We start from the raw sequence: 17,245 nt of genomic DNA on the forward strand, positions 1-17,245 counted from the left end.
CTCTGGAAAATACCTGAAAAAGCATGTCTGCAAATTGAGATTCTGGCTTGGCTTATATTCTCAGTCACATGGCAAGGCTCATTAAAAGGTTGATGCCAATAGGTGGCACTAGACTTCTAGTCTTCTTAATTTCTGAAGAGCATATTTAATTTCCCAGAAGAGAATGCATGATGTTTAAGTCTCCTCACTCTGACATGACAGGTCTTGTCACTCTCCACCAGGAGAAAAGTTAACCCTTACAGAGGGCCCGTATTTGCCACTAGGCAATTGAGGGCACGTGCCTAGGGCGGCAGGATGCGGGGGGGCGCACTTGAGCAAGGTTTTTTTTCTTTCTTTTTTTTTTATAAAGTCCGGGGTCAAGCGCCCGCGCCTCCCTCCCGCCCCCTCCCTGAAGACTTCATACTCACCCTACTCCAGCGGTGCTTGCTGCAACTCCGTCTCAGCGCCGGCAGCTCGTCCTGTCCTCAGCGGTCACGTGGTACCGCTCATTAAGGTGATGAATATGGACGCATATTCATGACCTTAATGAGTGGTACCACATGACCGCTCGCGCAGGAAGAAGGTGCTGTGCCGGGAGTCGGGACAGAGCTAGAGGGATGTTCGGCGCGGCCGCACGGTGTGGGAAAGGTGAGTATGAGGGACAGGGGGGATGAAGGAGGACGGTAAGCCGAGCCATGCAAGATGGGAGCAGGAGCAGGGGGGTTGAGAGATGAGCCATGCATACAGGAGGGGGGAATATGAGCCATGCATACAGGAGGGGGGGAATATGAGCCATGCATACAGGAGGGGGGGAATATGAGCCATGCATACAGGAGGGAGGGAATATGAGCCATGCATACAGAAGGGGGGGGATATGAGCCATGCATACAGGAGGGGGGGAATATGAGCCATGCATACAGGAGGGGGAGATATGAGCCATGCATACTGGGGGGGGGGATATGAGCCATGCATACAGGAGGGGAGGAATATGAGCCATACATACAGGAGGGGGGAATATGACCATGCATACAGTTGGGGGGGAATATGAGCCATGCATATGGGATGGGAGGGAGATGAGCCATGCAAACAGGAGGGGGGGATATGGGATGGAAGGGAGATGAGCCATGCATACAGGAGGGGAGAGATATGAGCCATGCATATAGGATGGGGGGAGATGAGACATGCATACACGATGGGAGGGGGGCATTATACAGTATTAAGCATCATGTGGGGTCATTATACAGTATGGAGCATCATGTGTGGCCATTATTCAGTATGGAGCATCATGTGTGGCCATTATACAATATGAAGCATCATGTGGGGCCATTATACAGTATGGGGCATCATGTGTGGCCGTTATACAGTATTGAGCATCATGTGTGGCCGTTATACAGTATGGAGCACTATGTGTGACCGTTATACAGTATGGAGCACTGTGTGGCCATTATACAGTATTGAGCATCATGTGTGGCCATTATACAGTATTGAGCATCACGTGTGGTCATTATACAGTATGGAGCATCATGTGTGGTCATTATACAGTATGAAGCATCATGTGTGGCCATTATACAGTGTGGAGCATCATGTGTGGCCATTATACAGTATGGAGCGTCATGCGTGGCCATTATACAGTATGGAGCACTGCACTGTGTGGCCATATTTGTTTTTGGTTATAATTATTGTATATGAAACAGTGTAATCAGCAGTGCTAAATGTGTGTGGTTGGGACGTGATATGGGTGTGACTAGTTGTAAAATGGGTGTGGTCAGAGGCGTGGTCTAAAATTTGCAGACACTGCGTTCGGCCTCATTCATTCCCTATAGGATTTGCGGCACTTGCCGTGATCTGGCAAATGCGGTACCACAAACTTTATACCTCTTTGCCTTCTTCAAAAGTTGGAAGGTATGGTACCGCATTTGCCAGATCACAGCAAGTGCCGCAAATCCTATAGGGAATGAATGAGGCCGAACGCAGTGTTGCCGTAAGTGATCCGTTACGTGGCAGATGCATAAAAACTGACGCATCTGCTGCAAAAGGCTACTTTCACATCAGCGATTCTTGACAAAGTCTCTGCCAATAGTGTCATATTCACCAAAGGGGGAGGCAGCGCTAAAAGTGCCTAGGGCAGCAGAAACTGTAAATACGGCCCTGCCCTTAGATTCCAGTCTTAAGCCTCCCACCTAGACAATTCAATTTCATACTTTGCACTGGCAAGGGGCTATACCCCTAAACAGTGTCTGCAAATTGATATTCTGGTTTGGCTTTTTGGCTTTTATCCTAAGTGATGTGACAAGACTCATGAAAGGGTCGATATTGACTTCCAACAGGTGGCACTAGAGTTCTAGTCCTCTTACTCTCTAAAGAAACAATTTGCATATTTAATAACACTCAATGACCAACTAATGGGGATTTATATCCATCTGCTTGTTGGTCATCCAGCTGACCCCAGTGATTGGCTAGCCTACAGGACCATGATTGACATCATTATTAGTGTTAAAGGGAATCTGTCACCTCATTTTTCGCATATAAGCTGCGGCCACCGCCATGTAACGTGATGTAACCTGAAAGATAAGACAATCAAGTTATATTATACTCACCCAGGGGCGGTCCGGTGCGGTTCGGGTCCGATGGGCGTCGCAGGTCCGGGTCCGGTGCCTCCCATCTTCATATGATGATGTCCTCGTCGTTGCTTCTGTCACGGCTTCCTGCGCAGGCGTAATTCTCTGCCCTGTTGAGGGTAGCGTAAAGTACTGCAGTACGCAGGCGCCGGGAAAGGTCAGAGAGGCCTGGCAGTACTTTACGCTGCCATCAACAGGGAAAATCAGTATGCCTGCGCAGGAAGCCGCAACAATTTGTTTTTCTTACCTTTCAGGATACATCGGGGGCTTATCTACAGCATAACAGAATGCTGAAACCTACAAGAGAAAAAAGTAAACGAAAACCCTGATGTAACTAAGTAAAAAAGCAAAAGTGCATTTAAATAACACAGAGTTTTTAGTAATACTGTTTTTTGATCAAAAAATAGCACAAAAGCCATCCCACCTCGTCACGGTAACTCTGATCGGGACAGTCCTACACTGTCTAATATTAAAACCTTACATTGTGTCAATGTTGACCTCAGTGTGAATAAGGGAGGACAAAAGGACTGGGCCCAACCAGTGAAACACTAGACTCGGGAAGCCTTATATAGTCTCTATATAGTCAGCATTACAGAATGCTGTAGATAAGCCCCTAATGGCGGGGGCCGCAGCTTATATGCGAAAAATGAGGTGACAGATTCCCTTTAACCTTTATGGCTAGGCTGTGCACACTCCTACAGGCAGCTCCAGTGGTCTTTACTTGTTACGCAGTATTGGAGGTGCCACCACTCTTTCCACTGTGAGCTCTGAAGCAGGGACAAGTGAGCGTATTACACTTTGTCACTAAAAAGCACTCTAAAAGTGTTATTCCAATGTGCAATTGCAAAAAAAGATTGAAAACTTTTGTTTGACAAAAAGTGCTAAATATCTTAGGGTATGTTTCCACGATCAGGATGGCCGGCGGTATCGTCGGAGCGGCAAACCCGCTCTGCGGTAAGCCCCGCCCCCTTTCTGGGACGCGATGATGCCGGATGTGTTCATAGCACACATCCGGGATCATCGCACCCCACCATAGGGCCCTGTGCTATACCTTGCGGCGAAGCAGCGTCGCCGCAAGGTATACGGACATGCTGCGATCTTAAAAGACGCGCCGCATGTCCGGAGTCGCAGGGCCGCCGCGTGCGTGTTACCACGCATAGTGGAGATGGGATTTCATTAAATCCCCTCCACTATGCTGTAACATCTGGACGCATGCGTGTCTGACACTGCGGCTCTATGCAGCGTCAAACACGCAGCGTTTCCTGCACGTGGAAACATACCCTTACAGTTTTGTGTTTCATAGAGATTCAGTTTCTATATAAAAAAAAAAAAAACATGGGAGCAGTTATGTGACAGTAATAAAAAAAAATAATTGTCACTCTTCTTCCCCTGTTTGGTGAGCTAAACGTACTGGAGAATATATGATTGCTAGATTCACTCTGGGACATTTATGTAAATACACTTATGCCCAAAAAAGAGACAAAAGTATTTTAGGAGTAATGGAGCAATACCTTTATTGGCTAGTCAATAGTCCTAAAAAATGTTTGTATTTTGGGAGGGCATACAAGTATTTACATAGGTTTTTCTAGCTCTGATACCACAATATAATTTTTTATAATTTTTGTATGTACATGACACTCTGGAAAATTGAAAGACACTATGGTAATTCTTGACCTTTTTACTGGTCTGTTTCTGCTCACCTCCATGATCAATACATAACTCACAACAATTTCAGTATGTAATGTTGATATCAAGTGTGTTTAATTCTCGGAGCTCTGCTACGACCTAACGCTCTGTCCACTCTTGTGTTAGATCTTCCTTTACATACAATAAACATTAGACAGGGCTTACAATGGGATGGATATGTGAAGATCCTAGCCTCCAGTCTTCAGCTTAATATCTCATTATCTTTCTATATGTCCAAGAATAAGATGACTTTTCTAAACATCATTATGATTCAAAGTGTCTGGTTTCTTCTTTTTACAGATCTGACATCATCATTCCCAATAGATGGAACATTTTTTAGCAGCTGGTTGGCTCAGCCAGTTCAAATCACCACTGAGAACATGACAATGACTCAATGGTCCTTAAACAATGGCCACAGGGAGAATGATGCTTCCGGTCTTCTTTCTGAAGAACTATTACAAGATGAAGAGACCTTGTTAAGCATCATGATGGATAACTCGCTCAAGTCCCCTCTCAAGCAGATGGAGACTGTAAAGAAGGTGAAAAGCAAAACACGAACAAATGGAAAGAAAAAAGGTCTCAGAAACAGCCATGGCACAATTTCACAGGATGACCAACTTGCCCTGTGGAATGATTTGAAGTGCTTAACAGATGAGGCAAAAATGCCTAACAGTCAAAGACCCAACAGAACTGGAAAAGTATATGCCAAGGTACAAGTGGAGAGAAGAGGGCACAGTGAAAAAAAAAACGTAAAGAAGGGTTCTGCTCTTTTGCAAGGGTCAAAGACCAATGACTCACAAAACTTTACTGATATCAGTAAAGTAGACAATGGGGACATTTCAGTAAAATATGTTCAACCGGAGTCTAATTCTCTTGTCAAAGTGCCTGACTCACTAGGTTGTGCAAAGTCAATGGTGAGATTTCGATTACCAAAGGGCAGAAAGGCCGGTTTGGGGTCACAGAGTGAGAATTCTGAAAGGGCAAATGGACGTCAAGTAAAAGAAATGCCCAAAGCAAACTCCCATTTTGACATAGAAACTGATGGCTACTATTCAGATGTAGAAATGACGGACTCTGAGGAGGAATCAAGTCAAGGAAGAACGCAGCTTAAGCCGTTTGATGCCTCAAACGATGACATTGTCCGAATGAGTATTTTGGCATCATAATTTTCCACCTGGAAAGAAACAGGAACGTTTCATGATGCCTAAACCATAATATGACTGCCATGTACAGCAGAGGTGTCTGTCATATGTATATATAATGTGTTTTGCATATACCCACATATATGTAACACATGTCTTTCCAGCAGAGTTGTCTTTCTCTACCTGTAGTCATATTTAAGCCTCACAGACATAGCTACTTGTACTGTAGATGTCCCTTTGTAGCTAACGTGCATTTCCCAGTTAAATGCAAGCATGTGCATCAAGGGACCCCGTGCTTCTTGTTCCACAGCAGGCCATTAAAAGATGACGTGGCTACAGCTGTATCGGTATTGGGCATTAAATTTGGACAAGACACAAGTAGTTTGTGAGTTTAACTTTCTCTCATCATTTAATGATACGAAACATTTAGTAAAATAAGCAAAATTGTTACTAGTAGTTTAAAGCACAAATACATTGCTTATTTGAAGAAAGCACTTATTATATGTAGAGGAAGGCAACTTTTGCTATTGTAAAGGTTTATATGAACTCATTATCTTCCGTCCAGGGCTTTATTTGTTGGCCATGAACAGACACAAAACAGCAGAAGTGTGCAGCACTATGAGCCGGTCTTGGCTCTCCTTATCAATACATCTGCTGCGTCTGGGAGTGGAATATGCAAACAGCTATTGGAAGATATTGATGTTAAGCCCTCTAACAGTCGGTTGGATTTACTTGCTCAGGTGGACAAACTAGGCTTCACCTCTGTGGTTTGGCCAAGAGGGGAAAACGTCGGCATTCGTTTTGTAACAAAATATTTTCAATGAACCATATGTGGTCATGAAGTACATAAACCATCTACACTGGGACATGAAGTTTTAGGGTTCTCATATGTTTCATTATTATGTATCTTATTACAAAAACTGTAAATGCCATAATATCATAATGGGTGACTGATTGCATTCTTCCTGTTGTTAAGCTATCTGCCTCATGATATGAAACTGTGAGAGGAGTTTTAGTTCAGTTAAGCCCACCATACACATAGATGACTGTCGACCAAGCAATGGTTAAGACGATCAGCTGGATCTCCCATACACAGGAGCTCTCGTTTTGTCGAGCGCTCCTGTGTTCTCTATGAGAGAGCACCTGACAAACATGTCTGTAAAAGGCTTATTTCTAAGAGACAATACGATTGGTCGAAATCAGACATGCCGCATTGATATTTTCCCCGACAATCAATTGCCCAGGGCTCCCATTCACATTAGTTCTGTCAGACGAATCCGTCAGTATCGACATTAGCTTAATGCGTATGGGGTGGCTTTACGGTAAGGTTCAATCCACAGAAATGCCTAACAGAGAATGAATGCTTGCATCTCCATTGATAAAGGATTTCTATGGTTTTTATTTTTCACTCCTTAAAAAAAAAAAAAAGAACCAAGAGAAACCTTTTAACACAGGTGACTGTACAGTTTTAGTTGTTTTTTGTTTGTTTTTTTTTATAGTATTTTTCTATTCAGCACAGGGGGCGCCACAAAAATGCACTTACTATTTCAAGTATGGAATGTCTACAGATTGTCATAAGAGAATAATGTTTCAACAATCCTGTATCCAGTAGCATAAAGTATACATTTTCAAGGAGACTGATGACAAAAGTGAAAAGTTAATTTTCCTTTATTTTTGGATTGTTTTGCAGATCCTCAATCTTAATGTTATTACTATGGCAATGCTCTAGTAATCCTAGGAACATTATGCAAAGGTCTTGCAGTTACTTAATGATTTGGGACAGTTTAGGCAGCTTTTCTGACAGCGGTTTATCCTAAACCCTCTTCACAAGACCTGATGCTGACGATCGCACTGTACATAAACTGTGGCATCCTGACCTGCTAACATAATGCTGATTTTCAGTGGCGCTTCCTAGTTACTCAAGGAACAGAGTAGCTCCTCCACTCCAAATCCAGCTCTGTCCTACTCTCAGCCGAGGGGCTACATGTGGTCCTGACTGTACATATTCCTTAATGATTATTATCTGTATTTACTGAGATGGAAAAAGGACGCCTTTGTGCTTATGTACCACGATAACATTACCAACCAAGAAACTGAGAGATCATACAGCGCTTCCAATTCTGAAAACCCTTCTTAGATTGAGCATACACTTTAAGGTCATGTCGTAATTGTGAAATGTTCTTGATCATTTCACAGGGCTAGCTCCAACTACCAGCTTCAAACATTGTTTCTTATTGTATCTGTGTTGGCTTAAGATGTATAGATGTACATGTCTCAGGTCCTTACCTCGTTTGCACTTCAAATTTTTGAGAGATTTGTAAAAATTCAAGTCCTGGTTTTATGTAACCTGTTTGTGCTCTACAATCCAGTAATGTTGTAAAAACTGACCCTCCTATAATTGCATAGTACTAGTGATCAATTTAGTGTATGACAAGGTTTCTTCCTTCACGAACAGGTATCAGTGAACTCTATGCTGTCAGAAGGCCCCAGCCTTGGGAACACCAAGAATATCTATTACTGTCAGCAGTAGGTGTGTGTGTATGTGTATATATGTATATATATATATACATATGTATATATATATATACATATACACACACACACCCATATAATATAAGAGTCTGTTGGTTTCTTTTTACAGCGTCATGACGAAAAATTCCGCATCTATGGGGGACTATTAGCTCATCAGCTTCCACACGACTAATTCAGTCCCTCCTAAGCCTTAAAGAGTAATCCTTTATTTTTCAGTGATAACTAGACATGCACTTAATCGTCTCATTCCACCATTCACTGGTCACTAAAATATTTGATATAATTCAATTAATGTGACCCCAGGGTGAGCTCAGGGAAAACCACAGGTCAAATGATCAGTAACAGCAAAAACTGCAAAACTTAGGGCTTTTCTGCAGCCCAAAAACCTGTAGCTTTCCACGAAAGCAAAGGATCCACCAGATACGCCGTATATCGACAGAATTCACTCTACAGATGCCAAAGAATGCTTGTACGTGACTAAGAATTACATCACACCAATATGGATCTTAAGCGAATATTTGCTAACAAACACAAATAGCAATTGTTGCAAACTTGGATCAAATGAGCTCACAACACCCGGAAATACAAGTTTACTATAAGGGAGACGTGAAGTCTGGGATGACTGCGCCTCCTACTGGATTATGTGTGTCACACCCACAGCTTTATTTCATCAGCGATGAAGCTTTTCATTAGCAACCATACCAGCAGCTTAAGGGGTCACAGTCGTACCCTTGTCAAATGTCATTTCCACCGTTTTTATCTACAAATATACTGACCTAATAAACCAGCCAATGCTTTGGATCAGTATAACAAGAATTATACCCCTAACACTGACATTGTTATGTAAGAAGTCAACTAAACATGCAGGGTGAGCAAATTTACGTTACTGTTAATAACTCACAGAATTCACCAAGGTTGGAAAGCTCTATAAAGCTCATGTCTTCATTGGTGAAGGAGCCAATGAAGGGCATGTGTGTTTAAACAATGTTAAATACAGTGTAGGACAACTAGTTGAACTTTACATGCTTGGTAGTTTATAGATACAGTTACTAGTATAGATTCCAAACCAATAAGTAATATGCTGCATTTAATTGTTCTTGCGTCCGTGTGCTTCAGTTAAACTAAGGTTAAGATATATCCACAATCCACTGCTTTGTGCTCGTAGTGTTACTTGCCTGATCAGTACAGGAAACAAACATTCTGAGAATTTCTTTAAAGAACAACTGGCTTACAAATGTCATCACAAGGGGTCTGCTCTGTTCAGAAAGTGGGCCAAGGTCACTAACCTCCCTAGACCTGAAGATTCTAGATGTTCTTCTTGTTACTTGCTTAAGTGTGTCATAAGTAGTGATGAGCGAATATACTCGTTACTCGAGATTTCCCGAGCATGCTTGGGTGTCCTCCGAGTATTTTTTAGTGCTCGGAAATTTCGTTTTTATTGCCGCAGCTGAATGTTTTACATCTGTTAGCCAGCATAAGTACATGTGGGGGTTGCCTGGTTGCTAGGAATTCCCCACATGTACTTATGCTGGCTAACAGATGTAAAACATTCAGCTGCGGCAATAAAAACTAAATCTCCGAGCACTAAAAAATACTCGGAGGACACCCGAGCGTGCTCGGGAAATCTCGAGTAACGAGTATATTCGCTCATCACTAGTCATAAACTAAAAGTTCAGCTCATAGGTGACTGCTTGCAGTGTATGTCAGGACCACATTGGAACTACCATCTCTTGAGTTAAGAATGTTCCAAAAAGGTAATGTGTACATTATAAACCATCGAAAGGAGTTTACAACATAAGGTAATGTTGGCCAAAACCTGAACCTGTACGCCCAGTTCTCACCCAACAGACTGCAGGAAAGCTGGATAAGGCATGCAGAATTCCAAATCCTTTGTTCCCATGACATAGAAGCCAACAGAGATGTGTGCAAGTGGCTCAGCCATGATATTTCCAAAGGCTCTATCCTTCACTCCCCCAACATCATCTGTTGGGGTTGAGGCAGGAGGCCCCCATAACCATTACAAATGTAATGTGTATAGGGCTGTAATACTGTACCTGTTGTAGGTCTTGATTTTCATTTTGAGCAGGCAGCATGAGGTTGTGTTCATTGATGATGTCTGGTAGATTCTAACCTTCTATATCAAATGTTTAATCCAGATATGTTTACTGATATGTATATATCTGAGGAACCTTTAAGCACTTACTAATTGAGGTCATGGATTTCACATTCGTTCCTCTTATGATTGTCATTGATTTCTAAACCAAATCTGCAAGTCTTCAGATAGTTAATAGTTCACAATTGCCCACAATTACCCATGGAACAACCATCTTATTTCATGATCATTAAACTAATTTCTAGCACATTAAGAAATTTCTACTTGTCAAACATGTCTATAAGATTTGCAAGTCCATACTGCAATCACCTTTGTATCCCTACAGAAACAGCATGGAATTTGCAGTTGTTCTTTAAAGAAAATTCTGCCTACTTTCTTCATTGTACAAGTAAAACAATATCACATCAGATGCAGAAACTTCTATGAATGTCACAGGAGGACAACACTCCTGTCTTTGTTTTATAAGAAAAATAAAAGTGATGTGCCATTTGTTAATATAAAGAGAAATATTGAAAATATATTGAAAAGAGCAATTATAAATTATTTTTGGCTTATGTTGCAATATTTATTTTCTTGTATTAGAAATTCCTTTGTAGACGAAAAAAAATGTATTTTTCATTAATGCAAAGACCTATTTCTCCTTTTTGTACATTTTCCATGTTAGGCGATCCTTACAGCAATATAATATATGGAACTTGTTCAGTGTTACTGTATATGCATGCAGTTTGTGTTGCTTGGAATAGTTTTGTCAGCCATTGTTTTCTTCTTGTTTAGAGTTCAGCTTTTGCTTTAAACGGAACCTGTCACCCCCCCCCCCCCCCCAGGCGTTTGAAACTAAAAGAGCCACCTTGTGCAGCAGTAATGCTGCATTCTGACAAGGTGGCTCTTTTGGTTCTGGGTGCTGTAACTGCAGAAATAATCCGTTTTGTAACTTGTCCTAAATACCTTTCTTCAGTCCTGGAAGCAGGCCTTTCCCCCCCCCTGCTGCAGACGCCATACAGCCGTCACTCAAGTCTTCTTGGCGTCGGGCGCCGCCTCCTCAGCGCTGTTTTGAAAACAGCCGGCGCCTGCGCTCTTTTGTCATGCCTTGGGCAGGCGCAGTGAGCGCTGCCCATCCTGTCCTCATATGCAGTCTAGCTGACTGCGCCTGTGCGGCCGCTCTGCCTGTGACTCCCAGCCCCGTAGTATGAATAAATCAGAAGACACTGCGGGGCTGGGATTCACAGGCAGAGCGGCCGCACAGGCGCAGTCAGCTAGACTGCATATGAGGACAGGATGGGCAGCGCTCACTACGCCTGCCCAAGCCATAACAAAAGAGCGCAGGCACTGGCTGTTTCCAAAACAGCACTGAGGAGGCGGCGCCAAGAAGACTTGAGTAACGGCTGTGTGGTGTCTGCAGCAGGGGGGAAAGACCTGCCTCCAGGACTGAAGAAAGGTATTTAGGACAAATTACAAAACGGATTATTTCTGCAGTTACAGCACCAATAACTAAAAGAGCCACCTTGTCAGAATGCAGCATTACTGCTGCACAAGGTGGCTCTTTTAGTTTCAAACGCCTGGGGGGGGTGACAGGTTCCCTTTAAGACACATGGGACCACAGCCCATTGCTCATGAGAACTCTTTTTACGTTCCTTCAATGTGATTGCAAATGCAGTTAATAAAGCAATGTTTTATGTGTACTTGTGACTTATGTCATTCATATCGAACAAGAATGAATCATTTAGTTTGGGTATCTATGTTATATTTGGAATGAACATGTTTAGGACTAATCTAAAGGTGTTATCCATATTCGATTTTTGTTCAGGAGTCCACCGATCATGAGCGGCTTATATGGCCCACTGCCTAGATCCCGAATACCCTATGGGGGAAATTCATCAAACACCATACATCATTTCTTTAGATCCTAAATCAACCAATTTTTACAGGACATATAGTTGCAAAAAATAATGTGATTTCTGGTGTTGCAACTTTCCCAACCCTTAAAAAAAGTGAGTGTGTTAGGCGTCGAGTTCCCGCCACTGCACAGGTGGAATCTTAAGCCATATTGTTAGGGGTCGAGTTCCCGCCTCTGCACAGGGGGAATCTTGGGCCATCTCCGCTGTGGTCTCCCATTCTTTTCCTGCCGCAGTGGAGCCTGCTCAGCGGAGACGTCGGTCCCAGCGTCTCGCTCAGTCTGACTCTGTACAAAGAGTTACTGCTGCTTTTCCTGCTTCTGCCATTGAATCCAGTGCTGGGCAGCGGCGAGCAGACGCTTCTAGGACTAAGTCCTGCTTTTCTCGTTCTGAGCATGCCCAGAGTAAGATCTCTCAGTGGAGATCGAGGGTCACATGTTCAGATACTGCAGCTAAATCCATTGGTCCTCCAGGAAGGTCCTGTAGGTGCTCAGGCTCTGTAGCATCCTCTCATTGGTCCTTCTAGGAAGGTCCTGTACGTGCTGCAACTATTTAAGGCTCGCATGGCCGCACGACCATGCGCTAGTATCTTTCTAAGTTATGGGCTTTGCGCCAGTGTGGTCATGTAAGATTGTGTTCAGGCAACCGGCTGAAATAAGACCCTAGAATGCTGGCACCTCCAGCGAGGAGATTGTGTGTTTGTATGTATTCAGGGACCTGGCTGAAATAAGCCCCTAGAACGCTGGCACCTCCGGCGAGGAGTTTTGTGTGCATGCATAACTACTGACTGCTCTCTGTTGGGCAGTTAGCCTGTGCCTCTGTGAAGTCTAACAGGGCACAGTGCTTTGCTTTCATGGCTACTCTGTGAAATAACAGAGCTAGTTCATACCGCCATATAGTGCCGCCATTGCTAGCAGCAGGTTCTCCTGCACGGTGGACCCCGGGTTGCGAACGCATTAATTACAATAAAACATCTATATTTACTTGGTGCGTTCCGCTAGCCCTAACACATATTCTCTGTGGTCTCCCGTTTTTCTTCAGCTGCAGAGACTCCTGCTCAGCAGAGACGTCGGTCCCAGCGTCTTGCTCAGGCTAATTCTGTGCATCTCGTTGCTGCTGCCGCTCCAGGTCCAGCTATAGCAACAGCAGCATTAGTCAGTGGTGAGCAGACACTCCTGGAACTAAGTCCTGCTTCTCTTCATCTGAGCATGCCCGTGAGATGACCACTCATTGGTGGTCGGAGGTCACATGCTCAGGTCCTCAAGCAACTCAGATTCAGCCATCAGCAAGGTCCCGGAAAGCTGCGACTATAAAAGGATCGCACGGCTGTGTGCTAGTATATCCGAAAATCATTGTGTGTGTGTGTAAGTGTGAATGTCTCTGATGAAAGCTCCTAATAATCCCCTATCGTGTTGTGTTTGTGTCTGGATGATTTGAGTCTGAGACAGCACCTGGTTGTGACATCTTTAGTCCTACACCGTGCACTCACTTTGTACAAACCCAATTGTTAGCATCTGGTAGTGGCATTCGCCAGTGCGATGCCACGCGCACTCGGTGCGCTAAATGTACTAGCTAGCTAACTAGGTTAGTGGCGTTCGCCAGTGTGCGCTAAATATCCTCAGTTCTGTGCCCTGTGATAGTTAACTGTACGGATTCCATATCTTTCTTTACAGCGGTTCTGTGAAGCAACAGACTCCGCTGCAATTCACACCGGGTGTCTGTTAACCTGCGTGTACCCAGGTGTTATACCGCCATATAGTGTCCGCCATTACTGAGCAGCAGTATTCCATCTCTGCACAGTTGACCCCGGTTTGCATAGTATAGTTTGCATAATATTATACTAGCTGAAGAGCCCGGCGTTGCCCGGCATAGTAACTAACTGTGGTTATTTATAACAAATTATAATGATTATCCTCCATCCAATAGTCCCGTGCCCATATACCCATCATAAACATCCTCCATCCCATAGTCCAGTGCCCATATACCCATCATTCACATCCTCCATTCCATAGTATCATGCCCATATACCCATCATACATATCTTCCATCCCATAGTCCCGTGCCCATATATCCATCACACATCCTCCATCCCACAGTCCCGTACCTATGACAGCTTTGCCATGGCAACCATTCTGACATCGTCACCATGGCAACCATTATGACATAACCGTCACCATTACATCCTATTATGAGATCATCGTCACCATAGCAACCATTATGACATCACCGTCACCATTGCAGCCTATTATGACTTTGTTGCCATGACAACCATTATGACATCATCGTTGATACACACACTCGTTTTTATATATATATATAAATTTGGTACGTTCCGCCGCCCCTAACAGGGTGATGCTTTGCCAGAAAGATGCGGCCATACGTGACCTGAGAAATTTTCTAAAATTCATTCTAAAAATCAGTGTAGATTTTATCAGAAGTCTATTTAATCTCTTAACTTGCAAAGATTTCAGTATATGGTGCATTCACAGAAAAAAAAATATGTGGCAAATTTATACAGATGTACCTACACTAGTGGGATCTTGATCAAGGCTGGTGTTTAAAAATGCCTTTTCTTCATGAATTTCCTCCTTGTTTCACAAAGAACCTAAGGAATATCAGTCCTAGGGCTCATACAGACAACAGTGATTATTGTGGTATGCAAAAAAAAAAATAATTCTTTTCTTCCCTGCTTTGGATCAAATTGCAAAAATGAAAATGCGATATGACATGGATAGCATCCAAGTCCTGTCCGATTATTTCGTTAAACTAGAAGAAGAGGGGACGGGAAGAAAAACATTAGACTCGAACAAAGAAGACCCAGGAAAACATACTCAGAAGGGAGGTAGGAACATTTCTAAAACAATCCACAGTGAGGAGATTGGAACAAAACAAAATCCTCTAAACTGCATGCTCGCAAACGCCAGAAGCCTGACAAACAAGATGGAAGAACTAGAAGCAGAAATATCTACAGGTAACTTTGACATAGTGGGAATAACCGAGACATGGTTAGATGAAAGCTATGACTGGGCAGTTAACTTACAGGGTTACAGTCTGTTTAGAAAGGATCGTAAAAATCGGAGAGGAGGAGGGGTTTGTCTCTATGTAAAGTCTTGTCTAAATTCCACTTTAAGGGAGGATATTCGCAAAGGGAATGAGGATGTCGAGTCCATATGGGTCGAAATTCATGGAGGGAAAAATGGTAACAAAATTCTCATTGGGGTCTGTTACAAACCCCCAAATATAACAGAAATCATGGAAAGTCTACTTCTAAAGCAGATAGATGAAGCTGCAACCCTTAATGAGGTCCTGGTTATTGGGGACTTTAACTACACGGATATTAACTGGGAGACAGAAACCTGTGAAACCCATAAAGGCAACAGGTTTCTGCTAATAACCAAGAAAAATTATCTTTCACAATTGGTGCAGAATCCAACCAGAGGAGCAGCACTTTTAGACCTAATACTATCTAATAGACCTGACAGAATAACAAATCTGCAGGTGGTCGGGCATCTAGGAAATAGTGACCACAATATTGTACAGTTTCACCTGTCTTTCACTAGGGGGACTTGTCAGGGAGTCACAAAAACACTGAACTTTAGGAAGGCAAAGTTTGACCATCTTAGAGATGCCCTTAACCCCTTCATGACCCAGCCTATTTTGACCTTAAAGACCTTGCCGTTTTTTGCAATTCTGACCAGTGTCCCTTTATGAGGTAATAACTCAGGAACGCTTCAACGGATCCTAGCGGTTCTGAGATTGTTTTTTCGTGACATATTGGGCTTCATGTTAGTGGTAAATTTAGGTCAATAAATTCTGCGTTTATTTGTGATAAAAACAGGAATTTGGCGAAAATTTCGCAATTTTCACATTTTTAATTTTTATTCTGTTAAACCAGAGAGTTATGTGACACAAAATAGTTAATAAATAACATTTCCCACATGTCTACTTTACATCAGCACAATTTTGGAAACAAAATTTTTTTTTTGCTAGGAAGTTATAAGGGTTAAAATTTGACCAGCGATTTCTCATTTTTACAACGAAATTTACAAAACCATTTTTTTTTAGGGACCACCTCACATTTGAAGTCAGTTTGAGGGGTCTATATGGCTGAAAATACCCAAAAGTGACACCATTCTAAAAACTGCACCAAGTGCTTCATAGAAGTTTATAATGCAGAGCCGTGAAAATAATAAATACGTTTTCTTTCCTCAAAAATAATTATTTAGCCCACAATTTTTTATTTTCCCAAGGGTTACAGGAGAAATTGGACCCCAAAAGTTGTTGTCCACTTTCTCCTGAGTATGCTGATACCCCATGTGTGGGGGTAAACCACTGTTTGGGCACACGTCGGGGCTCAGAAGGGAAGTAGTGACTTTTGAAATGCAGACTTTGATGGAATGGTCTGCGGGCGTCATGTTGAGTTTGCAGAGCCCCTGGTGTGCCTAAACAGTAGAAACCCCCCACAAGTGACCCCATTTTAGAAACTAGACCCCCCAAGGAACTTATCTAGATATGTGGTGAGCACTTTGAGCCCCCAAGTGCTTCACAGACGTTTACAACGCAGAGCCGTGAAAATAAAAAATCATTTTTCTTTCCTCAAAAATGATGTTTTAGCAAGCATTTTTTTATTTTCACAAGGGTAACAGGAGAAATTGGACCCCAGTAATTGTTGCGCAGTTTATCCTGAATATGCTGGTACCCCATATGTGGGGGTAAACCACTGTTTGGGCACACGTCGGGGCTCGGAATTGAGGGAGCACCATTTGACTTTTTGAATACGAGATTGGCTGGAATCAATGGTGGCGCCATGTTGCGTTTGGAGACCCCTGATGTGCCTAAACAGTGGTAACCCCTCAATTCAACCTCCAACACTAACCCCCCACACCCCTAACTCTAATCCCAACTGTAGCCATAACCCTAATCACACCCCTAACCACAACCCTAATTCCAACCCTAACCCTAAGGCTATGTGCCCACGTTGCGGATTCGTGTGAGATTTTTCAGCATCATTTTTTAAAAATCCGCGGGTAAAAGGCACTGCGTTTTACCTGCGGATTTTCCGCGGATTTCCAGTGTTTTTTGTGCGGATTTCACCTGCGGATTCCTATTGAGGAACAGGTGTAAAACGCTGCGGAATCCGCACAAAGAATTGACATGCTGCGGAAAATACAACGCAGCGTTTCCGCGCGGTATTTTCCGCACCATGGGCACAGCGGATTTGGTTTTCCATAGGTTTACATGGTACTGTAAACCTGATGGAACACTGCTGCGGATCCGCAGCCA

The 17,245-nt window shown here is 43.1% G+C and overlaps 1 protein-coding gene across 1 annotated transcript in view; it reads left to right on the top strand.

Moving 5' to 3' along the window:
• The window catches only part of JADE2 (jade family PHD finger 2), a 374,376-nt gene extending 367,520 nt beyond the window's left edge, over positions 1-6,856 (top strand). The window contains exon 12 of the mRNA XM_069763847.1: positions 4,584-6,856. Coding sequence (XP_069619948.1) covers positions 4,584-5,449 — 866 coding nt within the window. The 3' untranslated portion in view covers positions 5,450-6,856. The remainder of the gene's footprint in view (positions 1-4,583) is intronic.
• The last annotated feature ends 10,389 nt before the right edge of the window (positions 6,857-17,245 follow it).

This window comes from Ranitomeya imitator, chromosome 4, assembly GCF_032444005.1.
Source record: "Ranitomeya imitator isolate aRanImi1 chromosome 4, aRanImi1.pri, whole genome shotgun sequence".
Taxonomy (NCBI): domain Eukaryota; kingdom Metazoa; phylum Chordata; class Amphibia; order Anura; family Dendrobatidae; genus Ranitomeya; species Ranitomeya imitator.